Source organism: Suricata suricatta, chromosome 2 (assembly GCF_006229205.1).
Source record: "Suricata suricatta isolate VVHF042 chromosome 2, meerkat_22Aug2017_6uvM2_HiC, whole genome shotgun sequence".
In the NCBI taxonomy this organism is placed as follows: domain Eukaryota; kingdom Metazoa; phylum Chordata; class Mammalia; order Carnivora; family Herpestidae; genus Suricata; species Suricata suricatta.
In genome coordinates this window covers 32,524,017-32,536,710 of record NC_043701.1, presented here as the reverse complement: position 1 = coordinate 32,536,710, position 12,694 = coordinate 32,524,017, and the positions used below count along the sequence as shown (strand labels likewise).

Genomic DNA, 12,694 nt, shown 5'->3' with positions numbered 1-12,694 from the left:
CCATTCATCAGTCATTGGACACTTAGGCTCTTTTCATAATTTGGCTATTTTTGATAACGAGGCTATAAACATCAGGGTGCATTTGCCCCTTTAAATCAGTATTTTTGTATTCTTTTGTAAATATATAGTAGTATAATTGCTGGGTAGTAAGGTAGTTCTGTTTTTAGCTTTTTGAGGAACCTCCATACCATTTTCCAGGGTGGCTGCACCAATTTGCATTCCTGCCAACAGTGTAAGAGTTCCCCTTTCTCTGAATCCTCACCAACATCTGTTGTTTCCTGTGTTATTAATTTTAGCCATTTTGACAGACGTAAGGCGGTATCTCATTGTAGTTTTGATTTGTATTTCCCTGATGATGAGTGATGTTGATCATCTTTTCATGTGTCTGTTGGCCATCTGGATGTCTTCTTTGGAAATATGTATATTTTTCTTCTGCCCATTTCTTCACTGGATTATCTGTTTTATTGGGGTGTTGAATTCGATTAAATTCTTTATAAGTTTTCGATACTAACTCTTTATCTGATATGTCATTTGCAAATATCTTTTCCCATTCCATCAGTTGCCTTTTAATATTGTTGGTTGTTTCCTTCACTGTGCAGGTTTTTATCTTGATGAAGTCCCAATAGTTTATGTTTGCTTTTGTTTCCCTTGCCTTCAGAGACGTATCTAGTAAGAAGTTACTATAGCTGATGTCAAAGAGGTTGCTGCCTGTCTTCTCGTCTATGATTTTGATGGTTTCTTGTCTCATATTCAGGTTTTTCATCGATTTTGAATTTATTTTCTGTATAGTGTGAGAAAGTGGTCCATTTTCTTTCTTTGGCATGTTGTTGTCCAGTTTTCCCAACACCTTTGTTAAAGAGATTGTATTTTTTCCACTGGATGGTCGTTCCTACTTTGTGGAAGATTAGTTGACCATTTAGTTGTGCGTCCATTTCTGAGTTTTCTGTTCTATAGTAATATATATGTCTGGTTTTGTGCCAGTACCATAATGTCTTGATGATTACAACTTTATAATATAGCTTGAAGTCCAGAATTTCTTTTCTTTTTCAAGATTGCTTTGGCTATTTGAGGTTTTCTGTGGTTCTATACAAATGTTAGGTTAACCATGTATTTCTGATCCTCTGACTTCTAGTGCCTTGCTGACCTTGTAGGGATGGCCTTTCCCAGGACTAGCAAATTCCTCAGAATAGTAAACAGCTCACCTTCAAAGAGCAGGCCTTTCATAAGCAAACCAACCAATCCAAAGCCCATACCCAAACCACCTCCTTTCACACTCTGAGACACTATCCATCTGCTGTAATCACTTCAGGGTGATGTACCAGGCAACTGCAGACATCTCCTACACCCCAGAATCTGCTGAAATTATTCAAAGTAGCCCAATCCTAAATTGGCTGATGCTGCCTCACTCATTCCTTCCCAGGGAATCACAAAACAAGCTCTTGTTGATGTTTTCCCCTTGCTTCCTCTGCCCCCTAGACCCACTCCAGTGCTTTTGTAATGCCCAGAATTCGGGAGTCCCCCAGAAATGAACCACCAGAGTCAAAGCCAAAAAGCAAGGGTCGTTTATTGCAGGTTCGAACCTGGGCCTCTGCTCACTCCAAGCTGGTGGAACGGAGAAAGCCAGAGAGCCCAGAACAAAGGTGGGGTAGGACTTTTATGAGTTTGGGAAGGGGGAGTTACAGGAAATTGTGACATAGGTACAGTGATCCAATTATTATTATACAATATTATTGACAGCAGGTTTATCCAATTACAACATTTAGAGTGTTAACCAATCACAGAGTAGGCCCAGGACCCAGGACCCTCACCTAAGGGTATAACTAGCCTTAGGCAATAACTGATCTAGGCCTGCCCTTAGGAATGTTAAGGGTATTACAAGGGTGGTCCCTCTTGCCTTGGGCAATGTGTAACCACCTAATAGTTCTGGAGAGACTGACCTTTAGACCTAGTTTAGAGGGGAAACTTAAAGCCTGTCATGGCGTCTACCAGGTTCAGACTCGTGTTCTTACACTTTCCTGTGTGGCCTTGCTTGGCATGGTGTGCCCCCTCCTCTTGGGAATTGTGAGTAACAAGCTATCCTTTCAGTGGCAGTGGTCTTCCATCTGTTAGCCCTACCATACCAAAATAATTTAAAAACATTTCCATTTCCCCATCTGGAAAATGGAACCCGTCTTATCGAAGTGTATAAGGATTAGCCAAACTCACAAAAACATCTAGACTGGTGCTTTTCAAATAATAGATACCTATACATCATTGCTATTATTAACAAGGCATGCGTTACTGCTTGAAAGAAGATAATTCTTACAAACAGTTCAGAATTCTGAGATCATAGCTAGATCAGTAGATGCTTAGCTTACATGTTTTCCATTCTCTTTGACTACAGAACCCAACTGTAAAAGATCTTATCGGCTTTGGACTTCAAGTAGCCAAAGGCATGAAATATCTTGCAAGCAAAAAGTTTGTCCACAGAGACTTGGCTGCTAGAAACTGTATGTAAGTATAAGAACCTCTGTGCCCACAGTCCAAATTAAGTAACAAGGAGGAATCTGTTTCCCACTGTTGAAGGCTAGTGAGGATGTTTTCTCTTCTTATGCAAAAGTCCTTTATTTCTGTTACAGTTTTAAATCGATATGTAAGCACTGGGGATGCAGGCAGGGCTTTCAGGCTTTATCTAATGGAGAATTTAAAAGGAATTCTCCAGAGGGGGTCTTAAACAGCTGTTGTGCTTTTGCTTTTCTTTTCTCTTCCCACCAATAGCCCCCAATGTTGTGGTTTCACACTGCATTAGTATTTGGGAGGGAGAATTTGATCTTCAGCATTTTACAGTGAAAAGGAGAGGGCTGGTAACACAAACACCAACATATTGCAACTTCCCAAGACTGGATTTGAAGTCAGTCTGCAGAAGCCCTACCAAAAATGGTATTTGGGAATGAATATACAAAGAGCTTTATTTGTGTCTGGGTGCCTGGGCTGTATAATTCAACAGTCAACAGTTTGTAATGGATTCAGTGCTTCCCTCACATAACACTGATTCATGACTTATGGTATGTGTGAATGAGAGAGCTGTGCTATTAATTTCCTACCTTGGTTTTGGTCAATGTAACAACATAAAAGCCAGTTTAAACAAAGGATACATAGCCTCAGATAGCGGAAATTGATTTTTGTTGAGTCTTGCTGTTTTTGTTAGATGCTTCACTATGTATCCTATTTCTCTGTTACCTCAGCAGTGAGATACATGACTTTTTTGTAATAACCTAGCCCATTTGAGAATGAAAAGGTAAAATAACAGTCTCTGTCATAATCCCCCATAAAACTGAGTATTACTAGTAAATTGACAAGTGAAGATACACAATTGCTTGGGGTAGTCAGTTGGCATCCTTGATTTAGTAACAAAGGAAAGCGAGGTGGGGGGCTAACTTTACTATTAAGGCAAAAGGGATTTTCTTATGCCACATCATTCATGGGTCTCTTTCCTTGTCCTTGCTAGTTTGTAATGTAAATGTCAAGCATTTTTATTCAAGAATTCCATTGTAATTTAGTGTTAGTAGAGATCAGATGAAGCCCTCTCTGCAGAAGTTATGGATTTCAAATATGAAGTCCTTGTTTTGATCTATACATATTCAGCATCACTGTAAATTATTCTATTTCAGCCACTGGTAGTAATTTTTGTCCTTTCTATAGGCTGGATGAAAAATTCACTGTCAAGGTTGCTGATTTTGGTCTTGCCAGAGACATGTATGATAAAGAGTACTACAGTGTACACAACAAAACAGGTGCCAAGCTGCCAGTGAAATGGATGGCTCTAGAAAGTCTGCAAACTCAGAAGTTTACCACCAAGTCAGATGTGGTAATGTACTCATCATCCCTGTCTCCTCTTTTACTTTCATATCCAACATTTTTAGTCGTTTAATGGCTCTTTAACTTTTTCAAAAAAGGATGCCTTCAACACCACTAATTTCAATCTCTTCAGAGCTTGATTGTCAAACCAGGTAGCCATCATATGTTCTCACAAATTCATTCATTTATCAGAAACATTTGTCTAGCAGGGTACAGTGCTAGGTCCTTAGGAAGCCCAGAGCTGAATCAATCAAGTCTAAACCCTGTCCTCTAGGAGCTTTGGCTCCACAGAGTAGAGAAGGCATATCCATCACTAGCTGCTACACAAAGTAGACTGGGATTAGTCCGGCCACTCATGGCTCCAGGGCAGCTCATTCCGCCTGAGAAATCTCAAAGCTATCACTGAGGCAGACCTGGCAGTGAGAGCATTACTCCTGCACCCAGCTAGAAATGTTCCCTTCTTGGCCGCCTGGATGGCTCAGCCCGTAGAGCATGAGACTCTTAATCACCGTGTTGGGTCTTGAGTTCAAGGCCCACGTTGGGCAGGGAGCTTACTTTAAAAAAAAAAAAAAAAAGTCTAGAAACAGGCCCTTTTTTACATACAAAGGTCATCCTCTCCTAGAACAAGCTTCAAAAAGCATACACCTGAGTGCTGAGGGTGGGAGAAACACCTGGGTAGCCTGATTTTTCTCACTTACCTATCACCTGGTAGAGGAGGTGGTACTTGGTATAGGCCTTAAAGAAGGATAGAACGAGCCAAGAAATAAATACCAACCCATGTAAGGCAAAGGAGCAAGAAAGTATTTCCACCTTTAAAGTTATAAAGAAACAGTAAAGAATGGGTGATTTGGCAAAAATGGAAGACACAGGGAAGTTCTGAGGATAGATTGATTAAAATATATCCATACTAGATCATAGTTTCTTGGAAAGCAAACTAGGGAGTCTGGAATTTATCTCTGGCCATGTGGAAACATTAAAGTATAATCAGATAACACTACAGCCTTTCTTTATTTTGTAAGATGTTCTGAGAGGAGTAGATGCAGAAAGATGAAGTGAGAAGTAGAACTTGAAATAATACAGAAACTGTGGAAAAGAGATAGAAGAAAAGGCATCCAAGAGGTAATAAAATTTAGCAAGAAATTGATAAAAGTCAAAGATGAATTAAGTTATATGCTAGTGCAGTAACATATGTGAAGCAAAAGACTAAAAACTGGGTGAGGCAGAAAAATACCAGCTGAGGCTTAAACATACTGAGTTTGACTTGGGAGTAAGACATCCAGGCAGAAAGATCCATCAGGCAATTGGAAATGGGGGTCTGCAGCTTGTATAATCTCATTAATTATCTTATTCAATAGGACCGCCATAACAAAATACCATGGACTGGGTGACTTTAACAGTAGACATTTATTTTTCACAGTTCTAGAGGCTTGAAGTGTGAGATCAGGGTGCCAGTGTGGTGAGGTTCCTTATTTGCACATAGCTACCTTCTCACTGTGTCCTTGTGTGAAAGACAGAGCCAGAATAAGCTCCCTGGAGTCTCCTCCCATAAGGGCACTAATCCCATCATGAGGATTCCACCTTTGTGTAAACTAATTACCTCCCAAAGGCCCCACCTCCTAATATCATCACACTGGGAGTTAGAGTTTCAACATAAGAGTAGGTGGAGGGGGGCCACAGTTCAGTCCATAGCATAGAAGTCAAGGCTGGAAATAAGCTTTTTGGAGTCCAAAAACAATTACTACAGAGAAACTATACATAGGAAGTGAGGGGGAAAGCAGAGAGGTTGGAGACCCAGGAGAGAAGAGACCAGAGGAAGAGAAAGTTTCAAGAAGAAATAGAATATGGTCCGCAGGGTCCACTGCTACTCAGTGCACAAAAATGGTCTTGAAAAGTGAGTGACGTGACGAGTGATTTGGAGGTCTCAAGTGTGTTGAGGAGCCTGGGTGTCGAATAGAATAGAGAGTATACTTACTCTATTTGCATGTAGTAAGTCAAGAGGACTGTGATCTGTAGAGGTAGAGAAAGATTAATTTTCAGTCCTTGTAGATAACAACTGAAAGACAAAAGAATGCAAACTGCTGATATCAGCAAATGAGGTAGGAAAAAAAATAAAATTAATGGAGGGCATAGACTTCAGAAGAAAAAGTGTTGGCAGCTATTGAAAGATGACAGGGGACAGGGATCTGAGTGTGGCATTGGGAAGCAAGAAGTCATCTGCCCTCCTCTGTGAGTCAGCAGGTTTCAAAGACATTGTGGTCTTCAAGTGAAAGCAGTTTCAGTTCCTGAGGAAGTGGGGGAGACATTAAAGACTAAGTTGAGAGTGACTGGGAGTTTGTTTTCAGTAAATATGTTACAAGACATGGTGGAGCGATCAGGCTTTGGGGTGGAAAAGATTAATAAGAGGACGTGATAGTACATGCTGTAGTGTAATAACTGGGATCTGAAAAAGGTGAAAGGAGTGAGTGCTACGGAGATAGGCTGGGAACATGTTAGTGATGGTGGCGGGTGAAGGCATAAGGTATGGAGAGTTAACCTGTCCTCAAAGAGTATACATTCCATCCAGACTTGACTATTCGTCTTCCTGTAAGAACCAGACCAACTCATGCAGCTCAATAAAACAACTCAGTTTTTTAAAAATAGGCAAAAGATTTGAATAGACCATCTACCAAAGAGACATATGAATAGCTAGCTCATAAGGCCATGGAAACATATGCACATGCAAAGATTTGTACATGAATGCTTACAGTAGTACTATTCACAATAGGAAAAACCAGGAGCAATCCTAATGTCCATCAACTGGTAAAGTCTAAGCAAAACATGGTATTTCCATACAATGAAATAATACTATTCAACACTATGAAGGAACTGCTAAGCCATGCTACAACATGTCCAGTGAAAGAAGGCAGACTCAAAGATTATATTTGAATGATTCAATTTATATAAAATTTTTAGAAAGAGGCAAAGTTAGACAAAAAACAGATCAGTATTTGCCTGGGACTGAGGGTGGGAGCAGAGATTGACTACAAAGAGGCAAAGGCAACTTTCTGGGGTGTTGGAATTGATCTAAAAACTGAATTGTGATGATACCTACACTATCAAATAAATTTACTAAATATCATGGGCTTTCCACTTAAAACTGGCAAAATTTATGATATATAAATTGTACCTTAGCAAAATTTTTAAACAAAACGAAAAGAACCTGATGACATTTTGAATGTTCAGGGCAAGGGTTGTGATTCTGAGCTCTTAGACAACCACACACGCATTATTACCTACACACACAGACAGCACAGAGACCACCACTTCTCACATAGCAATTGTCACTCAGACAATTGAGGTCTCTTGCCCTCTCATTGGAAGATACTGTATTGTACTACATAAAGGGTAAGCCTGAGTAATCCAAATGCAGTGATGCTTTGGCAAATGATTATTGATTACATGGGTAAATTTGCATTAACCTTAATTTGCGAGACAACACAGTCTTTTGAATGTTGACATGGAACATTTCCAAAAGGATGTGATAAGCTTGTACTTAGAGACCTACAAGCAAAACCTTGCATGCTTGTAGAGATGTCTACTCTCTCACAAATGCCCAGAGGGAGTTCAGCCAAAATCTGAATTCTCTCGAAGCCCACTCAAACAAAATAGAAGTGTCACTATATTTGTGCTCTCTCATACCCGGTATTGTACAGTGTGCCACACTTAGTGCAGGCGCTTCCATTAAAGTTAGTATTGACTTCTCAGTTGTTCAGCCACCTAGCTTTTTCACCCTGCTTCAGAATTTAACATTGTCCGCCACCTTCCTTCTCAAAATTTCCTCCTCCTTTGGTTTTTGGGACACTGCACCATCTCGTTTTCCTCTTGCTTCTTTGTTATCTTTGCTTTAACCTTAACAGCTCTTTTCCTTTTCTCATATGCCACATGCAATTGTTACTCAGGATTTGGGGGGCAGAGGGGTCTTTAGGTGCCAGCCTCCATCAATAATTTCAACCATTCCCATCAACAATCACCTTTGAATCTCTCTTCCTGGATGTTTTCATCAGCATCACAAAGTCATCGTGTTCAAAGTCTGTCCAGTTCTTTCCTACCAACTGTCAATTCCTCACTTCTTTATTTCTATTAATGGTATCACCATTATGCAATATATCAGCTCTTTACCCTTTTTAATGTACACTTCTTCAAGTTTTTAAGAATGCATACCGTTTTATGACCATCACCACTGCAACTAGGATATAGAGCGGTTCCATCATCCAGAAAAATGTCCTTCTGCTCCTTTGTAGTCAAACTGTACCCTATCCCTAGGACCTGGAAAGCACTGGTCTATTTTCTGTCTCTACAGTTTAACCTTTTCTAGAAGGTCATGTAAATAGAATCATACAGTAAATAGCCGTTGAGTCTCTCTCATTTCACTTAGCATGACACAGTTGAGAGTTATCCATGTAGTATGTAGCAGTGTATCTAGATGGTCTTCCTTTTTTTTTAATTGTGGTAAAAAAAATAAGAGAAAAATTAACCATCTCAACTATTTTAAGGGTATGGTATAGTAGTGGTAACTAACTATATACACATTGTTGTGCAATCAATCTGTAGAATTTCTTCTTGCAAAACTGAAACTCTATACCATTGAATAACTCCCCATTTCCCCCTCCCTACAGCCTTTCTGGCAACCACCATTTTATTATCTGTTTCTAAGAATTCGACTACTTTTGCTGCCTCATATAAGTGGAGTCTTGTAGTGTTTGTCTTTTTTGTGACTGGCTCATTTCACTTAGCATAATGTCCTCAAGATTCATTGATATTGTAGCATATGACAGGATTTTTTAAGGCTAAATAAAATTCCATTATATGTATATACCACATTTTCTTCATTCATCTGTTGATGGGCATTTCAGGTTGCTTCCATCTCTTGGCTATTGTGAATAATGTTGCTATGACCATGGGTGTGGAAGTATCTCAAGATACTGATTTCATTTCCTTTGAATATATACCCAAAAGTGGGATTGCTGGATCATATGGTAGTCCTATTTTTTGAGGAACCTCCATACTGTTTTTTATAGCAGAGTAATTCATTCCTTTCTGTTTAGAGTGGAACTCCATTGTACAAATGTTCCACACTTTGTTTTTTCCATTCACCAATTTGAAGGACATTTGGATTCTTTCCAGTTTTAGGCAATTGCTTATGCACAGTTCCAACTACTAAACGTTTGTTTAATTGTTTTATGTATAAAGGTTTATATTTCTTTTGCATAAATATCTAGAAGTAGGATTAACTGAGTTATAAGACAAGTATATATTTGACTTTATGAGGAACTGCCCACTGTTTTCCACAGTTCCTGTATATTTCATGTTCCTAGCAGAAATATGTAAGACTTCTAGTTCTTCAGCATCTTCACCTGCACTTGGCATTGTCAGTTTGGGATTTTTAGCCATTCTCATAGGCTGCAGTGGTGTCTCATTTTCTTTTCAACTTGTATTTCCAAGATGACTAATGATGATAAGCATGTTTTCATATGCTTATTTGCTATCCTTCTATCTCCTTTAGTGAAGTGTGTGCTCAAATCATTTGCCCTTTTTTTTCTTTTTAAGTTTTAGAGTTTTGGGTTTCCTTAATTGGTTAGCTTATTTCTTTATTATTGAGTTGGTAAAAGTTCTTTATATATTCTGCATTACAGGTACATGTTATCAGATACATATTTTTGTGAATATATTTTTCTAGTCTGTGGCTTGCCTTTTCATTTGTTTACTGGTATCTTTCAAAGAGCAAAAGTTTTAAATTTTGTTGAAAATGTTATCCATTTACCAGTTCGTAAAATTTTATGAATCTCCATTTTTTAATCGTGTTGTTTTGCAAATTGTGTTGTATCTCAATTTACCAACTCCTGAATTCCCAAATATGGCTGTCTCCATTCCTTGCTTGCCTTAGTGTCACTTTCTATCACTTGTTATGGCTTATAATAGTCTCTGATGTCTAGTAACTGCTTTGTTCTTCACCTTTGATAAAGTTAGACAACGATTCTTCAAAGGAGCTCCCTGCTGGTGCTTGGATAATCAGAAAGGCTACATACACACAGTAACTGTGAAAGAATGGCAGGGCTCTCCTGTCTTGAAACTATAACTAACTTCTTTCCATCATTCCTAATGCACAGGCATTGCACACCTATCTCTCCCTCTCCCTCTCTCTCCTTCTCCCTCCTCTTCTCGCTTTCTCTTTCTCTCTCTCTCCCTCCCACTTCTACCTTCACCCCCAGCCTCTCTCTTCTACTTCTGCCCCATTCTCCTCCTTCAGGACCCCACTCTCCACCATCCTGTCAGTTCTAAGCTATTCCTGGAGGTTTGAAATGCAGGTGGTACCGTGCTTTTCCTGGAAGCTGCCTCTCTCTCACCTCTCCAGTGAGTCCTCCAACCCTTCTCTGATACCGAGTCATTGCCCAAGTCCTATAATTTCTCAGAAATGTACCCAACCTTGTACCCTTTTTTGTGAATTTGCCTTCAGACAAACCTATAACCTAGGGTGTGGGTTAGGAGACCTGATCACAGATAAGCAATCAGCCTCTCAAAACTTTTGCTTCCTCACCCTTAAATCTTCTACAAAACCAGTTACATTACAGGGTTGTTAAAAGAATTAAATAGAATAATCTTTTTTAAAAGGGCCTAAAGTCTGTTCCTGGCTTATTATATGATTATTATACTCTTAACCACCACCTCAACTTGGGAGTTCAGTCTCATCGGGTTCCAAGTTGCCAAGATGCAACAGATATTCTGTTCCAAAGCCTCCCCATCCGCTGTCCCTTGTGAACTGGCTCCTCCGATTTGTCTAAAGCATCGCATCTCCAGATGCATGTGAGGAGCTCAGCTGCACGTCCTGTCCCTTTCAGCATAGCCCACTTCAGGCACTCAAACACCCCCACAACATGGTCTCGTTTTTACCTTATCTATCCCTTGTCTCCGTCATCTCCCTAGGTACTCCATACATCAAGGTGCCCTTATGTGGTTCAGAAAAACACACAAGTACTGTCACCTCTGGGCCCACTGCTTCCATCCAGAACACTCCTCCCGCCCTCACATTCCGTGTATCTGGAACCCAATGCTCCTGTTCTTCAAGACTTGCTTTACTGTCACTTTCTCCCTGAAGCCTTTCTCAGTACCCCACTGTCACCTCTCTGACTTTTCACAGCATTCGTGCCTCTTTTCTATTTTTGGTCCATATTAGTTACTCTGTCATACTGTTCTGTGTGACAGCCAGGTGTGTCATAACTCTTAACCCTGTTAAATGAGCCGTAGGCCCATCCACTAACTTGGACAGTAACTTGTCCACCAAGGGTCAGCAGATACTTGTTTAATTGATTTAAACTTTAATGCATATTTTGGAACTTAAAGGTTAACACAGTGAAGTTGTCAGAAGTGACTCATAAGATGTTCAGGCCTTGGACACTTTGATTTTGAAAGGCTGCAAAGGACAGCAAAGTTATCAAGTTCCACCTGGAAAAGAGCATGTTCTCTATTTGGATCAAGGCAGTCAATGTCCTTAAAGGGCTCCTGCACTTGGCACATTCTTTACTCTGCTCACTGAATGTTACAAGCTACATGGCTTCTCAGTGTTAGGTTTTCCCACTCTGCCTGTCTGATCTGGATTCTCCTTTCCCTCTAAGCCTCCTTACTCCCAGGGCCTGTTTCTACCCCCACATGCTTCTTAGTCTGTGAGTGGCCTAGATGTGTTTCCAAGGAAGTGCTGATTTCCTGGGTCCTTGGCCAGGAGTGACCCACACATGCCCAATTACTCTCTTTCTGTCATTCTCACCTTGGCACACATCCAGGGAGAGATAATATGTATGACCTAGTGTATTTTGAGTAGAGTGCTTTAAATCAAGAAATTGCATATTTAGTGCAGTTTAGTAGTAGACCAAGCAAGACCCAAGAGTCAAGAACTCTTAAATATTTATCCCAGGGTGAATTCAGATTTATTGGGGAATTTCTAGCAAGTCACTTAACCTCTTTGTGCCCCTACAATATTCCTACAAAGGACTGACACAGCTGTTTTATATCAATCTTGTACTTTAACATTTCTAAATTACATTTATTTTTTTGAAATTAGTTTTCAACAGAGAACCTTCTGGCCTAGCAGTTTTATCACTTCTGATTTTTAATATGAATTTGTACTTACATTGCCTTAGATTTTGCCTTTTAACATTAATGTTTATATGTGGTTACATTCCTTTGTTGTTTCTTTTGGGGTTTTTTTGTTTGTGTATGGTTCCATTTCTTAAAAAATATTTATATTCATTCAGAAATCCAACAAATTTAAATCTTGGAAGGCTTCCTTTATCTTCTCTTTTTATAAATAATATAAAATTATAGTGAAACTATTGGAAAAGAAGATAGAAACATGTGAATGCTCTGACCAATGCTTTGATGCATTAGGAGAAAACCTGAAACTCATGCTGTACTAACTGTAGATGAAATCTCAATCCTCATGTGGACTTAAGACATTCTTTTTAAAACTTTATTTTTATTTGTAATCTAAACTTTATCCAATTCTGGTATAAAGAAATCATAAAATGTGTGGTTTACTAATTACCTTTAAGGAACTTTTTGCCCCAAAGAGCAATAGCCTTGAATATACTAAGCCAAATTAGTTCTCAAGACCTGGTCACCTTTCATGTTCGTGTGGTCACAGTTCTCACCTGGTTTCTCCCTTCCATTGTTTGACTAGTGGTCCTTTGGTGTGCTCCTCTGGGAACTGATGACAAGAGGAGCTCCACCTTATCCCGATGTCAACACCTTTGATATAACAGTTTACTTATTGCAAGGCAGAAGACTCTTACAGCCCGAATACTGCCCAGACCCCTTGTAAGTAGGA

At 39.5% G+C, this 12,694-nt stretch overlaps 1 protein-coding gene across 1 annotated transcript in view; it reads left to right on the top strand.

Annotated features, from left to right (window-relative positions):
- MET (MET proto-oncogene, receptor tyrosine kinase) overlaps nucleotides 1–12,694 on the top strand; it is a 117,837-nt gene that overhangs the window by 102,865 nt on the left and 2,278 nt on the right. The window contains exons 18-20 of the mRNA XM_029955792.1: nucleotides 2,384–2,493; nucleotides 3,682–3,847; nucleotides 12,548–12,684. Coding sequence (XP_029811652.1) covers nucleotides 2,384–2,493; nucleotides 3,682–3,847; nucleotides 12,548–12,684 — 413 coding nt within the window. The remainder of the gene's footprint in view (nucleotides 1–2,383; nucleotides 2,494–3,681; nucleotides 3,848–12,547; nucleotides 12,685–12,694) is intronic.